Source organism: Artemia sp. Qi Xiang Cuo, chromosome 19 (genome assembly GCF_049724085.1).
Source record: "Artemia sp. Qi Xiang Cuo chromosome 19, ASM4972408v1, whole genome shotgun sequence".
NCBI classification, from domain to species: Eukaryota; Metazoa; Arthropoda; class Branchiopoda; order Anostraca; family Artemiidae; genus Artemia; species Artemia sp. Qi Xiang Cuo.
In genome coordinates this window covers 51,745,199-51,762,935 of record NC_142812.1, presented here as the reverse complement: position 1 = coordinate 51,762,935, position 17,737 = coordinate 51,745,199, and the positions used below count along the sequence as shown (strand labels likewise).

Here is a 17,737-nt window from a genome sequence, read left to right as displayed (position 1 = left end):
CATTAAGCTGAGAAAAAGAAATCCACATCGCCAAGGAATTAGATGCTGGTACGGTACAAGGACTTTACTTGAAATGTAAAGCAACAAGCGCAGCGGATTACGCAACTTTACGCTAAAGTTTTTTAATGTTTTAAAAAATAAAGTTGTGAGACAGAGTCGAACTTTTGCGTAAAGAGCGAGGCGTTGAGGAGGGTACATCCCCTTTCATATACGGAATAATTTCTGTTCGTTTTAAGTTTTAATGTCGCTCCTTACTTTCAGTTTAAAAAACTTGTTTTTTTTTTATTTAATTTGTGGTCGTTTTTAGTTAATGCAGCTTTTATTTTTGCCCACCGTCATTGAATAAGTAAAAAAAATTTGCATAAGAATTTTACGTTTCTTTTGCTAAATGGATGTCTCTAAATTTGGTTATGACGTAATTTACAAATTAACTTACGTAACGAACTTCTATATTCGTATATTTTTCTTCTGGCAAAAAATACAAATTTGCAGATTTTTGCAGATATGAGCTTGAAACCTTTGTAATAGGGTTTTCTGATACGCTGAATCTGACGGTGTGATTTTCATTAAAATTCTTTCACTTGTAGGGAATGTTTCCCCCCTCTTTAAAAAATCGGGTAAATTTTCTCAGGCTCCTAGCCTTTGATGAGTAATGCTAAACTTAATAAAATTTATATATTTAGAATCAGCATTATAAACTCATTCTTTTGATACATGTATTGACATCAAAATTCTGTTTTTAAAAGTTTTGATTACTATTGAGCCGTATCGCTTGTTTTTTTATTGTTTATTTTTATTCTGTATATGTTATTACGTATATGAGGGGGTTCTCCCCTTAGTCAATACCACGCTCTTTATGTTATAAGTTAAAACAAATTTTAATTCACAAACCCCTGAATCACAAAGACCTTTTAATTAGAATAGATAGCTCTTTTGAAAGCACTAAGAAAAAACTGTAGCGTAAAGAGCGAGGTATTGACTTGGGGGAGAACCCCTACATATAAGTTATAATTTCTGTTCGTTTTAAGTTCTAATGATGCTTCTTATTTTCAGTTGAAAAAAACTTGTTTTTTTTTTTATTTAATTTCTGATCGTTTTTTAAATAATGCTTGGAAATCCGGCACCCCCTTCATAGAAATGTCCCTTACCCCAAAGAAACATCCTCCACGGAAAGATTCTCCCGAGTAACCCCCTCCTCCAGCCCCACCCTCCAGAAAAAAAATCCTTCCTGAAAATGTCTGTATATTTCCCAATAACCAATAAATAATACTGGCAAGTCCGGCGCCCCTTCATGGCAGCTTCCCTTCCCCCATGAAAACTTCCTTCATGGACAGATCCTCCAACATAACCCCCTACCCCCCCCCCCCACTACCAGAAAAAAAAAACCTGAAAACTTCTGCATACTTCCCAATAACCAATACTATATGTTAACAATGGGTAAAGTTCATAACTTTTAGCCCCCCCGGGGACTTTGGGGGATTAAGTCATCCTAAAAGACATAGTTATCATATTATCGACCATGCTGAGCAAAATGGCTGTCTCAAAATTTTGATCGGGTGACTTTGGGAAAAAAATGAGAGTGGAAGGGGGCCTAGTTGCCCTTCATTTTTTTGTCACTTAAAAAGGGCACTAGAACTTTTAATTTCAGTTCCAATGAGCCCACCAAAGATACTCTAGGACCACTGGGTCGATACTATCACCCCTGAGGAAAAAAACAAAAAAACAAAAAAAAAACAAATAAACACGCATCCGTGATCTTTCTTCTGGCAAACAATGCAAAATTCTACATTTTTGTATATAGGAGCTTGAAACCTCCACAGTGGGGTTCTCTGATACGCTGAATATGATGGTGTGATTTTCATTGAGGTTCTATAATTTTAAGGGGGTCTTTCCCCCTTTTTTTGAAAATCAGCCAAATTTTCTCAGGCGCGTAACTTTTAATGGGTAGCACTATATATTTAAAAACCAACAAAGAGAAAACTCTAAAAAAAAACAAAAAAACAAACGAGACTGTGGCCAGTTGAGAGAAAAGAAAACAAACAAATGCAAAACAACGGGGATATTTCACCTTTATCAAAATAAGGTGTCTTCAGCACTGAATAAAAACAAGAAGAACAAGATAAAAGAAAAAAAAACATAAAACTAAAAACCAATAAAACCACCACCAAAAAAAAAAAAAAAAAAATGTACAATTGGCGCAAACTGATCCACGTAGGGAAAAGATGCTATTATATAGTTACTTCAGTGAGGACACCAGAGTAACTGAGGAAAAAATTTTTTCCTCAGTTACTCTGGTGTCCTCACTGAAGTAACTCAATAATAGAATCTTTTCCCTTCGTGGTTCAGTTTGCGCCAATTGTACATTTTTGTTTGTTTTTTTTTTTTTTTGGTGGGGGTTTTATTGGTTTTTAGTTTTATCTTGTTTTTTTTTTTGTTTTTTTTTATCCTGTTCTTCTTGTGTTTCTTTCGTGCTGAAGACGCCTTGTTTGGATACAGGCGAAATATCCGCGTTGTTTTGCATTTATTTGTTTTCTTTTCTCTCCACTGGCCACAGTCTCGTTTGTTTTTTTTTTTAGATTTTTCTCTTTGTTGGTTTTTGTCATGGCTGGCCAGTTCGGCTTAAGATCTTTCAGCACTATATATTTGAAATCAGCATTGAAATCTGATTCTTTTGATGTATCTATTGGTATCAAAAACCCGTTTTCTAGAGTTTCGGTTACCATTGAGCCGGGTCGCTCCTTACTTACAGTTCGTTACCACGAACTGTTTGAAAGTTTGACTTTTTCACAACTCTATTTTTTTTAAACAATAAAAGACTTTAGCGTAAAGAGCGAGGCTTTGAGGAGGGGACAGCCCCGTTTATATATGAAATAATTTCTGTTCGTTTTAAGTATAAACGTCGCCCCTTACTTTCAGTTAAAAAGCTTGTTTTTTATTTAATTTTTTAAGAAATGTTTTATGAATGATAAACATTTTTGTCAGTCTTAGCTGAATTTTTATGAAGTGAAGATGCTTAGACTCTTTGATTGTTTTTTTTGGGGGGGGGGGTGTTTATTTTCTTTGCTTAGGAGCTTTGATTGTGATTTAGATTTTTTTTATGTTTCTTTACTTTAGTCTTTTTTCTATTTTGCTCAGCTCGACTACTATTCATATAGCTGGAAAATTTGCTTAGGATTTATTTTAGTTTCTATCTTCGTTAAATGTATCCAGGTTCACATTATTTCTTATTTCTTGGGTGACCAAATATACTTTCGGTAGGATGGTCTAAAAAGAAGGATGGACAAGTTAAGAAGAAGTGTTGAGGAGGCAAGTACTGCTGTTGACGAAGAGAGGAGAAAAAACGTCAGTCTCTTGCACATGATATTTCCACCAGACATAGCAAGGACCCTTTGGCAAGGTAGACTTTATGGTTACATTTTTCGTTAATTCTTGTTTCTGCAATTTTGGAACAATACAATTTGGCCACATGGCATGGGTAGTATGAAAGGGCAACATTTTAAATCTTGTTGCCGAAATATTTTGTGCTTAAAATATAAAAACGGATTAACACGCATAGCTCTACAGGGATTGCAGTAGTGTAACATGTAGTTCTAATGAAGAGAAAATGGAAACACCAGTCTGGTGTACATTATCTTCTCTTTAGAGATAGCATCATCCATAATGCTTAAGCTCTGCAATCAGGCGTAACGACACTTTTGTACGTGATTAGAGTCAATTATGGCAGTACTGGAATGTTGACAACAACTCACACCATTCGGGATTTATTCCAATTGCATTTTCATCAAAGTTCAGAACTTCAACACGATTTAAATGTCATTCAAAACTATTTTGAAAGGTTGGTAAGTTCCACCAAATTCACCTTTACGTGTACAGCAGAGAGACGAACAATAATAATTGAACTTCCTGGAAAAACTGCAATAAAATAGCAAAAATCTTGCGCATTAAATAGCAAAATTTGAGCTGGTTTCAAAAAAAATAAAAATTTTGCAATAATTAATCACGATGCCGAGAAATAAAACAGCACTGCTAATTATTGCTGAAGGAAGTCTGCCTATCGATGTTAGTGCAGCCAACGGAGGACGTGTAAAACAGGCTGAAAAACAGGGAAGCTGGCTGCTTCCAGTAGTTCGACTCAAATGAGGTTACTAGCATTCTGCTATGTCATTTCAGGTCAAAATTAATGCGAAGATATCACTTTTATAACCAAATGTTGTTATCATTTATATAAAAATGTAATCATTTATTATGATAACTTTGTATGAATTTGGTCATTTTTATTTGGTTGATTGTTGGGTTATACTGCTTTAGGTGATTGGATAGGTGACTGAGGTCAAAACCTTGTTCAAGTGCTTAATTATCTCAATTGCTATAGAAGGAAAACAGTTCTTCTCCTCATCTTTTTTGTTTTGTTTTTTTTTCTTTATTTTTTTTTCCTAACCTAGTAATTACCTTTAACACATTAAAGATATGTAGTATAAATAAAAAATTAAACATTTTGAATTGATTCGACATTATGAGGTGGGACAAGGGCTGAAGACCTTTTATGGTTTTAAGTGAAGGAAGGCGAAGTTTCTTTAGGTGTTACCATATCTGCTCTATTAGTCTTTGCCAGGAGACTTTTCAATTTAACAATATAGCACGGCCGTTCAAAGGTAAAAACCCGTATATACATGACAAATTTACTTTCCGAGTTAGATATACCACTGAATTCAGCTCAAAGAGGCAAATCGAATGGTATATACAAGACTGTCCTAATAAAATCCCCCGCAAAGATTTTCTCTGGCAAAAACATGTAGCTACAGCATTTTGCTCCGTTTCCCAAATTTGAAAAAATGACATTTAGCAGTGTCAGTGAACTTTGGCATGTACTTTAATTGCATGATTGGAAAGAATACCGTCTAAAACCAATCCTAGCAAATTTTTACTTAATTGCTATTCTAGTGTGGCGCAGTGGGTGAGAAAAGTGCCGTTAGACTTGAGAAACTTTGAAGACAATTTTCTCGGAATAATGAAAAGTGTACATACGCGTTTTTGATTGACTGAGCAGCCGCTGAAGCCTCGAAGGATTAGAGGTGATTCACCTCTTTCTTTTCAGGCAAAAAAACCTAAAAATAACTATTTAAAATACTTTAATTAGATTTAATTCTCTTCTCAAGCTCCACTCCTATTCATTCAAAATGGCAATTTGGCGCTAACACATCCATAAAGCGTTTATTCATGGCTTTTTATAGGATATCATTGTCTAGCTTTAATTGCATTCTCCACTCTGAATAACACGTGGAGCGTTAGAATTCCTTAAAAGATCTTGAGAACTGGACTTTCCTAAGAGACTTATGGGATTGATACGGTAATCAGAAAATATACAATAGATGAAAGTAAGTGGTGCTGGCCAGTGCTGTTGATGAGTGTTTATAGATTGGTTTTATCAATGATTATTGACTTTCAGCAAGAATATCTGCTTTAAGCGGACATGTGATATATTGATAGCTTGTTCTACGCGACCGCACTTCTGCTTATTAAAAATTCTTAAGAAACCGAAATACGTTGAATTTGAATGTTAGGGTGGAAAATACCCCCCCCCCCAAATGCCTCAGCAGAAAACACCCCCCCACAGGAAAATACCCCCCTTCCCCGTGGTAATTAAGAGTAGTATGTTAACTTATACTTCTGGGGGGCCCCCGTACCAAACAGGTTTTTCTGGTAGGTAAACAGGTCATTACACTCGGTCATTACACTCTTTGTCAAGAGGATTTACGCAATTTCAAAGTTCAGTGTCTTTTTTTAGTGGTAAACCAAAAAACCGATGTCTCTTTTTAGTTGCCAATTATTTTTTGTATATATTCAGGTTTCATATTAGATTCTCCATCAGTTTTGAATAGTTTTATTCGAGATAGCACTACAAGTATTTTTTGTAAAAAACATTTACATAGAAAAAATGGATAATTCTAAGCAATTTCTGGTGAGTAAAAAAATATTCTCATTATTATATTAAAAAGAAATTGTCTTGTCATTAAGTCAACGGACCGAGTCCGTTGATTTTGAATTGAATTTATCAAGTATTTTGGGCAATCGGTTGCATCAAGACTGGGCTGGGTAATTGTAGACAGAGAAAAGCCAAGACAGATAGTCCAAGTAATTGAGAGGCAAATGTTTAGTGTATTAACTGTTACAAAGGCTTCCTTTTTTTTTAGTTTCGGTTTTTTTCTTACTTTTATCTAGTTACCATTTTCTATTTTGAATCGTAATTCAGTTATATTTTATATTATAGAAGTATTATGATGATTTTAGTATTTAGAATAATAATCAAAACAATTTATGATCTATGATTCTTACTGGGATTGACTGAACCATGTTAATTAAGTTTTCCACTCCTTACATTTCTATTTATGTCTACATTTGATTTAAATCTGATAGTTTAAAGAGAAAAAAAGCTGTTATACCAAAGAGTTTTAATAATTTCCGACTAAATTGACTTTGAGTTTCACAAAATGTTCATAACCGCATGATAAGTAACAATTTTACGCTTGAGTATACAAAGCGGAAGCTTGCTGAAGGAAGTGTCAGTGACCGGAGATCTTGAATAATAAAAACAAATCTGTTCTTATTCTAAAAAATCTAAATTTGTAACAATGTGTATTTTATTTTGATAATAAAGTAAAATATAAATATTTATTTAATTGAAAAAAAAAATGTTTTACACTACTTTAAATGCCTAACATAAACTGAATTCTTTCCTTACACTAGAACTAAGGGTACTTATATACTTAGAAGCCTATTTTTTTTAGGAACGATTTTTAGTAGCTCGTATAAAAGATATTACTCATATCTACGTTCTTCCTATAAATTCAACCATCAGCAACTTCAAAACGGCACTAAAAACGGCACTTTTGGTGCAATGACTCAAGTGGAAAAGCTGGGGCTAGTGGACTACCAGCACTTTTAGATTGACGTTTAATGGCTCATTCTAAATATAATGCTCTTAAATACTTTATGTTTAAATTTAAAACAAAAAATAAAAAAAGAAATTGGTTGTAAAATAATAATTTATATTAAATAAAAAAAAAACAAGTTTTTTTTTAAATTAAATAAAGGCCCTAGAGTAAAAATTAGACAGACAATACATTATTCCGTATATGAATAGCTTTAATTTAATTTTTCCAAGGTAAAAAAATGCAAAGAAACGTACCAAAACTTTTTTTTTGTCAAAACTGTTCATGAACGTTCTTTTTCAATTTAAAAAAAATATATATTTATCAACTTTTCGTGTTTGATGTCACTGTGTGGTCTCTGTGTCGTCTCTGTGCCGTAATGCGGGCAGGAGATAACTTTATTTACTTAGAAACGGGATTATGTTACTTAGTTTTTAATTTTATCTATGGAGAAAAAAAAAGGATTAACAGGATTATCATTCAAGATACCACAACATGTGCTGTTTGCTGGAGTCATTTGTTATAAATGTGAAAAATACATAACGAAGTCTCGAACATGGTTGGTTCACATGTTCAAAAAAATTGGTTTTGGTATGTAAAAATCGGAGGAGGTGGAGGGGTTATTCACTGTATTATACACACGTGAGATTTCGGAGAGTATTGTCAATTTAAATATGATCTAACATTCCCCGAGGGGTGTAGTTAAATTGGGTTGAGTTGCACGAAGGTTCAGTGTATAATTTAAATAATATATAATGTGAAAAAATCTAAAAGACGAATTGTCGTCTTTCTATAAGTTTCAATACTTAAAAAAAGACATACAGTTCGTTAAAGAAAATATGACAAAATTCTAAGTAAGTAACAAACTCTTTATTTTTTAATATCTTTATTCAAGTCTTGTATAAATTAATTTCCAGTAAAAATGAAAAATTCTCTGTAAGTTGACGGTTTTCTTTGAGTTAATTGTTGAAGGAAAATACTGGGAATTTAAGCATAAACCCAATGAAAATATTAGTAAGGCCTACCACAACTCTTTAGTTTGAACAACTCTTGGTTCAAAAGTACAGTTACTTCATTCAAGAAATTATAAAAAAATCGCAAGTAAGTAAGTAACTTTTTTTTCTCTGTCAACTCTTAGATACACAATACGGAAATTAAATTTAAGAAATTATGAAAGTATTTGTAAGTAAGTAACAGTCTCTTTATTGATTTCTTCTCCTGAATATACAGTACAGATACTTCATTCAAGAAACGTGATTAAACACGTTTTGAAACTACATGCTATTTGCATGCCATTTCTTGGCACCTTTCCAAATGAGCGGGGATTCCCCACTGCTTCTACACATTGCAAAAAGTGAGCAGTACGAAAACTCCACGTTTTCAACCAGACTGGTTTTTTAAACAACAAACCCACAGAGATGACACACACCATAAGTAAATTTTAGTAAAGAAATTAAAAAAAAAATATGTGTAATTAAGTTAAAAGCACTTTATTGATTTCACCTCTTGAATATACAGTACAGATACTTCATTCAAGAAAACGTGATTAAACACGTTTTTAAACTACATGCTATTTGTATGCCTTTCCTTGGTACCTTTCCAAACGCGTATGGATTTCACACGTTTTACTAAACAGTTCAAAAAAGTGAGCAGTACAAAACTACTACTATTTCAACCAGACTGGTTTTTTAAGGGTCAAGAGGGAGAGAGATGTAACTTCGCCAGAGCTTTATTTCATTTTTTTTAAGGTACTTTGAGATGGGGGTACAGACGCCCCCGTACCCCCGTCTAAATTAACCTTAAAAAAAAATGAAATAAAGCTAAGTAAAATTTGCATATCTGTCCGGATTGTCCCCTAAAAAACCAGACAGGTTGAAAAAAGGGAGTGTTAGTACTGCTCTCTTTTTTGCAATGTCTAGGAACCAGTGGGGAATCCCCACTCTATTGGAAAGGTATCAAGGAAAGGCATGCAAATAGTATGTACTTTCAAAAACATGTTTAATCACGTTTTCTTTAATGAATTATATGAACTGAATTGACAAGAGGTGAAATCACTAAATTGATTTTAACTTACGTTCAAATATTTTTTTTTAATTTCTTGACTGAAATTTCAGTATTGTGTGTGTCATCTCTGTAGGTTTGTTGTCTAAAAAACCAGTCTGGTTGAAAACGTGGAGTTTTCGTACTGCTCACTTTTTGCAATGTATAGGAAGCAGTGGGGAATCCCCACTCATTTGGAAAGGTGCCAAGCAATGGCAATCAAATAGCATGTAGTTTCAAAACGTTTTTAATCACGTTTCTTGAATGAAGTATCTTTACAGTATATTCAAGAGAAGAAATCAATAAAGAGACTGTTAATTACTTAAAACTACTTAAATTATTCATTTAAATTAATGTCCGTTGTTTTCATAAACTTTATTAAGTAGAAAAAAAAAATGTTATTTACTTACTTGCGATTTTTTTTCAGTTTTAATTTAAGTTATAATATTATAAGGACTTAAACTTTTATTTCAATAATATTATTTTTTTACTTACTTACAATTATATTAAAAGTTTATTTAATGAAATTTCCGTACTGTGCATACAAGAGTTGACTTCAAGAAAGAAATGGTTACTTACTGAGAATTTTTTCATTATTTCTTGAAATTAATTTCTACATCGTTTATCTAACTCGTGAAAACAATAAAGAGTTTATTACTTACTTAGAATTGTGTCGTAATTTCTTGAACGAAATATCTTTTTGTTTATACAACAGGTGAATTCAAGAAAGAATTTACTACTTAGTTACAATTTTTTCATAATTTCTTGAATTTAATTTCTATACTGAACCTTCGTGCAACTCAACCCAATTTAACTAAACCCCTCTGGGAATGTTAGATCCTATTGAAAGTGAAAAGACTCTCCACAATATCACGTGTGTATAATACAGTGCATAACCCCTCCATCTCCTCCGATTTGCACCTCCCATTACCCCTTTTTTTGAACATATGAACCAAACGTTTCCGATTTTACGTTATGTATTTTTTCAAATTTTATAAAAAAAGAACTAAGCTAACAGCACCTTTTGTGTTATATTAACTGTTAATAAGATTAATCCTTTTTTTTTCTACATAGATAAAATTAATATATAATACATATCATTCAGTGTCTACGTAAATTAAGTTATCTCCTGCCCTCGTGACAACATTGAGAAGACACAGATACTAAACAGAGACATCAAACACGAAAAGTTGATAAATATATATTTTTTTTAAATTGAAAAAGAACGTTCATGAACAGTTTTGACAAAAAAAAAGTTTTGGTACGTTTCTTTGCATTTTTTTACCTTGGAAAAATTAAATTAAAGCTATTCATATACGGAATAATTTCTGTTCGGTTTAAGTTTTACCGTCGTTCCTTGCTTTAATTTAAAAAAAAAACTTGTTTTTTTTTTTTTAATATAATTAATAAGTTACATAAAAATTATTTTTTTAATTGTTGGTAGAAATGTTAAACATAACGTAGATACGGGCATTAGCTTTCGAATGAGCCATTAAACGTCAATCTAAAAGTGCTGGTAGTCCACTAGCCCCAGCTTTTCCACTTGAGTCATTGCACCAAAAGTGCCGTTTTTAGTGCCGTTTTGAATTTGTTGATGGTTGAATTTATAGGAAGAACGTAGATATGAGTAATATCTTTTATACGAGCTACTAAAAATCGTTCCTAAAAACAATAGGCTTCTAAGTATATAAGTACCCTTAGTTCTAGTGTAAGGAAAGAATTCAGTTTATGTTAGGCATTTAAAGTAGTGTAAAACATTTTTTTTTTTTCAATTAAATAAATATTTATATTTTCCTTTATTATTAAAATAAAATACTCATTGTTACAAATTTAGATTTTTTAGAATATGAAAAGATTTGTTTTTCTTATTCAAGATCTCCGGTCGCTGACACTTCCTTCAGCGAGCTTCCTCTTTGTATACTCAAGCGTAAAATTGTTACTAATCACGCGGTTATGAACATTTTTTTTGTGAAACTCAAAGTCAATTTAGTCAGAAATTATTAAAACTCTTTTGTATAAAAGCCTTTTTTTCTCTTTAAACTATCAGGTTTCAATCAAATGTATACATAAATATAAATGTAAGGATTGGAAAACCTAATTAGCATGGCTCAGTCAATCCCCGTAAGCAGCATATATCCTAAATTTTTTTTGATTATTCTTCTAAAGACGAAAAGCATCATTAGCCTACTATGATCTAAAATATCACTGAAATACATTTTCCAGCAGTACATGATAACGAGCTATAAGTAAGGAAAAAACCGAAACTCAAAAAAAGGAAGCTTTTGTAACAATTAATACACTCAACTTAATGACAAGACAATTTCTTTTTAATATAATAATGAGAATATTTTTTTACTCACCAGAAATTGCTTAGAATTATTCATTTTTTCTATGTAAATGTTTTTTACAAAAAATACTTGTAGTGCTATCTCGAATAAAAAATAAAACTATTCAAAACTGATGGAGAATCTAATATGAAACCTGATTATATACAAAAAATAATTGGCAACTAAAAAGAGACATCGGTTTTTTGGTTTAGCACTAAAAAAAGACACTGAACTTTGAAATTGCGTAAATCCTCTTGACAAAGAGTGTAATGACCGAGTGTAATGACCTGTTTACCTACCAGAAAAACCTGTTTGGTACGGGGGCGCCCCAGAAGTATAAGTTAACATACTACTATTAAGGCTTTCCAAATTTGAGAATTTTATTTGAGTTTTTTTTTTTTTTTTTATTTCCGTAGGGAGAACGAATTTTTGTACTAAAATTCAAGAACAAACCAGTTTTTGCGCTAGTTTTTTCGTTACTTTAGAAATAAATTTGGGCTATAGATTTGCATATTAGGGGGGGGGGGAGTATAGCGGGTCTGCATGCAAAATGTGTTTGGTACAATTATTCTGCATCTTAGATAGATAGATAGATAAGTATATTTTAAAGCCAAATATACGGCCATGAACATAGTAAAATAACGTAAATGAAAGGCAAAACTAACATAAACTTTGGTCAGCGATCATCATAAAACACTTAAATGAAACACTAAATTAACCTAATAATAGTATGCCTTGAAAAACACTTGAAACTTGGAAAAAAAATTAAATTAAACATCACATTTATTTTATGCTGGGATTTTTTTTTTTTTTTTTTTTTTTTTTTTATTTAAAAAAATTTTCAGATACCTGGCTATTCTTCTGTAATGTTTTTGCGGCCAAAAATACAAAGAATTTTTTTCTGACTTCAAACTGTCCAAATACTTTATCCCCCCCCCTATGTGCAAATATATAGCCGAACTAATGGATTTACAAACTAAAGAAACTAATGAATTTACAGGTTTGTTCTCGAGTTTTACACAGCGTAAACTTGGGTGAGTGGCGCATAATACAATTCCCCCTGCGGAAAAAAATTAAACTCAAATAAAATTCTCAAATTTGGAAAGCCTTATTTTCCACGGTGGGGGGGGTGATATTTCTGGGGGGGGGGGGGTGTCTACCAGGAGGGGAGGGGGTATACGACCCGAGGTATTTTGTGTGTGGGGGGGTTTAAGGGGGGGGGTATTTTCTGAGGGGGATATTTTCCACGGGGAGGGGGTGTTTTCTGGGGGAGAATTTCCCGGGGGGTATTTTCTGCGGGGGGTATTTTCCATGGGGGGTATTTTCCGGAGGGGTGGTAATCACCGGGGGGCGGTAAACGCCGGCCACCGTCGAAATAGCACATGGGATTCCTTGTTGCACTGGAATTACTTTCCGCGTTATAATTCCTCAAGAGATCTTAAGTACTGGACAAGTCTAAGAGACTTGTGGGATTGCTTCGATAATTAGAAAATATCGGATGGATAAAAGTAAGTGGTGCTAGTCAGCGTTGCTGATAAGATAGCTGTGTTCTTACAGATTGGTTTTGTCAATCATTGATTTCCGGCACGAGCATCGGTTCTAGGAGGACTTCTGATATATTGGAAACCTGTCCTAAACGGCATGACTTTTAATTCATGAGAAATTCTTAAGAAACAGAATGATTTACAATTTGTCAAGCTAAGACTGTTCGTTTCTGCTTAGGTTAAGTAGCCTACTAATATTTATTATTTTATCATAGAGATTTCGGTTTTGATCGAACCAATCAATATAGTCGAACTTCGAAAGCAGTAAATTTATACAAATAATCAGTATGTATTTTTGAGCTCATTCCACATTTTTTTAAAGGTTTTATGGCAAATTAAATATTAACGCGTTTTTAAGTTTGTAAAGGCTACACAATTATGAGAGGAAGCAATTTTACTTTGAAAAAAAGTCAGTTTAGACCTACGATTGATAGGCACACACTGTTTAAAAATAAATATAACGCCTCGTTCATTCTTCTTATTCAAATTTTTGAATTTTATTATAGATATCTTATTTACCAATAACCATTGCTTGATGCTAAAAGATCTGCGCATCATAAATAAGCCGAGGACTCCTTGGCCCAAGGTTTAATAATCAATATATTGATTTTGTTTAAATTTAATTTTAATTTTTAATTTTTTTTTTTTTTTTGTGTTTTTTTTAATTGTCAAATACATTTGTTAGGCCTTTCCCAGACAGTATCCTTTTCTTCCGAGGTCCTATAAATAATATCATAAATATTAGAAATATTATTTCTAATTATTTTAATTATATAAGGTTTTATTTTATTATAAGGAAATATTATTTCTAATATTATAAGGTTTCATTATACATGGAGATCCCTCTTTCCTATACATTCGCGAAATATTTATGTTCGCTTCTGATATGTGTCTAATGAATTGATGGACTGGATCCAGTAATCAGACCCCCGGAATCCCAAGTGTACATAAGGATGTTTTAAAGGCGCTAAGCCTCCCTAATATATAGTTTTAAAAAATCGAATGTAGGGTCCTTTTTCTGGGAAAGTAGGGATAACTTCAAGGAACGTTTCCCGATAGTATGGTCCTTACTAACAGTAAATAATGCTATTTCATTATATTATCATTTTATGCTCATGGAAGTTTACAGCACATGAACTTGGCACCATATTTCCAGATGAAGATAACAAATAAATAAATCAAAATTTGCAAAATAAATTACAAATTTAACTTATAAATGAATTTAAAAACAAAATTTCCACCATTTATCTAAAGGGGGCAAAATAAAATGATGATTTGCAGAACGGAAAGAATGTTCACACCAATGACATCAAGGGAAAGAGAGCTAGAGAGCACAATTTTGGGTTATAGATAGATGAAAGATGCTTTTTTAGTGATATAACTGGAAACCCGGTATTTCACATCTACAACTACAGAAAATGTAAATTGGTACAAAGAGAAATGAAAAGTAAATACAACAAAATACTATTTTGAGGTATTAGGTCCTGAATTAATGTCAAAATTAGCTAATCTAGTTCTGAAGACACAACCTGACTATATTAAAAAACTGATAATATTATCATCTAAATATATCAGCATATATTTGGATAAAGATTTTTCAAAAATTTCTGACTTTTCCTTGTTATGTTGTTTCTAAAACCATGGTGACTGCAATATCTCCAAAATTTGAAAACGCTTGTTGCACCATAGACCTTGAGCAGCTGTAAGGCATAGCTCCTAAATGCACATTATTTGCAAGCTCCAAATGTTCGTTTTTTGTTCATCGCCAAAATTGTAATTGTTTAAAAAACATCAGGCTATTTGGAAAAGAAATCACCAGACAATAAATTAATAAACGACAAAATTTACTGCATATACTACAAACCAATATAAATCAACTCTTTAGTCTTATTCAAATGGACAATATTTTTTTATATCTGCCTTAAAAAAAATATAAAAAACAATTGAAAAAAAATTAAAATTTTCTATTGTTAAAATTTTCCATTCATTCCATTGTTTAGTGCCACTGATACATTAACATCAAGCAGTTCGTGATAACAAACTGTAAGTAGGGAACGATGTGGCTCAATAGTAACCAAAACCTTAAGCAACAGAGTATTGATAACAATAGATACGTCAAAAGAATTGAATTTTGATGCTTATTCAAGATATATAACATTCATCAACTTTAATGTTATCTGTCAAAAGTTAAGAGCCTTGGAAAATTTGCCCAATTGTTGAAAAGGGAAGAAACACTCCCAAAACATCAAATGAGCTTAATGAAAGTCACGCCATCAGATTCAGCTTATCAGAGAACGCTGCTGTAGAGGTTTCAAGCTCCCATACACAAAATTGTGCAGTTTTTCGTTTTGCCAGAAAAAAAGATCACGGATGCGTGTTTATTTATCATATTTATTTTTTGTCCCAAGGGGAATCATATCTAACTGGAGGATCCCAGAAGATCGGGAGAGGGCTCATTTGATCGTAGGTCAAAAGTTATAGAGCGCTTTTAAAGTGACCCAAAATATTAGAGGGTAGCTTGCCCCCTCTCACTCCCCTTTTTTCTCCAAGGTCTCCAAAATTTTAAAGGCATTTTGTTCAGCATAGTCGAAAGATCTAATAACTATGTCTTTAAGTATGGCTTGCCCCACAAAGTCTCCGAGGGAAGGACTACAAGCTATTAGCCTCGCCCATTGTCATTGATTGTTGTATTGGTTGTTGGGACGTATACAGAATTTTTTCGCGAAAGGGGTATTTTTGTGGTTGGAGGGGGGGGTACATGGGAGGATCTCTACATGGAGAACTTTTTCATGGGGAAAATGAGTTTTCCATGGAGGGGGAGTCAGGTTTCCCAGTATTATTTAAAAAACGATCAGAAATTGAATAAAAAATAAGTTTTTGTTCAACTGAAAGCAAGGAGCAACATTAAAACTTAAAACAATTGTTTTTACGTATATGAGGGGATACCCCCTCCTCAATACTTTGCTCTTTACTCTAAAGTTTTTTTCCTCGAAAATTTAAAAAAGGTTATTATTCTAATTAAACGGTCCTTGTGTTTCAGGAGTCATTCTTAAATAATTGGAACAAAAAGCCCAACTTTAGCGTAAAGAAAGAGGTATTGATTAGGGGGCAAGCCCCCTTATATATGCAAAAATTTCTGTTCGTTTTAAGTTTTAATGTTTCTCTTTACTTCCAGTTGGAAAAAACTTGTTTTTTTTATTTAGTCTTACAATAAATGGAATGCCAAGCTAAAAGAACAGGCTTGCCAGCGGTTAGGTCCTTTTCATCCTCTTCTACGGGAGATAGATCCAAGGGCTTCGGATCAATGAGTCTTCGAGCTTATTCTAATTAAATGGCCCATGTGTTTCAAGAGTCATTCTTAAATAATTGGAAAAAAGCCAAACTTTAGCGTAAAGAACGAGGTATTGATTAGGGGGCAAGCCCCCTCATATACAGAAAAATTTCTGTTCGTTTTAAGTTTTAATGTTTCTTCCTACTTCCAGTTGAAAAAAACTATTTTTTTTTATTTAGTCTTACAATAGATTGGATGCCAAGCTAAAAGAACAGCCTTTCCAGCGGTTAGGTCCTTTTCATCCTCTTCTACGGTAAACAGATCTAAGGGCTTATGATCAATGAGTCTTCCAGCTTACCATAGTTGTCTATTCAGTAAGGTTTGGAAAGCAAAACAAATAGTAATTCAGAAAACCATATCTTTACTAAGTCACCGCATTTGCTTTGGACATGGTCTTAAGAAAAGTCTAATTCATTAAAATTTTATTTGGGTCCAGAAAATCGCAGAAAATAGTAAAAACGACTTGGGAGTCTATTATAGCATTCACTTTTAAGAGCTTTTACAATTCTCCTCAAAGTAAATATTTGCACGATAGATTTGCTGACTCAAAAGAAAGTCGGTCTGAATTCTTGACTTTTTCAGAACAGGCTGACCTTTGAAACTGAAAACTGAATTTTTTAAGAAGGAAATGCGCTTTTTAAGCAGTCCAATTATAAAATTTTATGAGCAAAACAAAAAAGCTAGATTGCAACTTCAACAGAAGATGAACAACACAAAATCTAAATTTATACTTTATAAGAATAGGGAAGCTGAAATTGCGGGGTTAAAATTTTTCACTGGCTTTGAAAATGCAGCTTGCAGGGATGCAGCCTGCAGAATTTGTTATTATAGCTTGGAGGGCTGCAGCTTACTGGGTTATGTCTTGCAGGGCTATAGCTTGCAGAAAGAGTATTGTAGGCTACTGAAATGTTGGCGCTTCGAAAGGCTGAGGAAGATTTTTTAATTTTTTCGTACAAATAACAGTCAAATAGGGATAAATTCTTTTATTAGACAGTAAAAAACAATGCCGAAAAACTCTGAATATTTCGATCAAATACAAAGTGATTGATAACAGTGAACATTTCGACCACACATACAGTGACTGTTATTAGATCACTGTTATCAATCACTTTGTATATGATCGAAATATTCAGAGTTTTTCGGCATTGTTTTTCACTGTCTAATAAAAGAATTTATCCCTATTTGACTGTTATTTGTGCGAAAAATTTAACAAATCTTCCTCAGCCTTTCGAAGCGCCTACATTTCAGTACAATACTCTTTCTGAAAGCTATAGCCCTGCAAGACATAACCCAGTAAGCTGCAGCCCTCCAAGCTATAATAACAAATTCTGCAGGCTGCAGCCCTGCAAGCTGCATTTTCAAAGCCAGTGAAAAATTTTAACCCCGCAATTTCAGCTTCCCTATTCTTATAAAGTATAAATTTAGATTTTGTGTTGTTCATCTTCTGTTGAAGTTGCAATCTAGCTTTTTTTTGCTCATAAAATTTTATAATTGGACTGCTTAAAAAGCGCATTTCCTTCTTAAAAAATTCAGTTTTCGGTTTCCAAGGTCAGCCTGTTCTGAAAA

At 32.9% G+C, this 17,737-nt stretch overlaps 1 protein-coding gene across 1 annotated transcript in view; it reads left to right on the top strand.

The window, feature by feature from the left end:
* Positions 1–17,737, top strand: part of LOC148940975 (head-specific guanylate cyclase-like) — a 287,023-nt gene that overhangs the window by 116,871 nt on the left and 152,415 nt on the right. Inside the window, exon 11 of the mRNA XM_089105123.1 lies at positions 3,259–3,397. Coding sequence (XP_088961249.1) covers positions 3,259–3,397 — 139 coding nt within the window. The remainder of the gene's footprint in view (positions 1–3,258; positions 3,398–17,737) is intronic.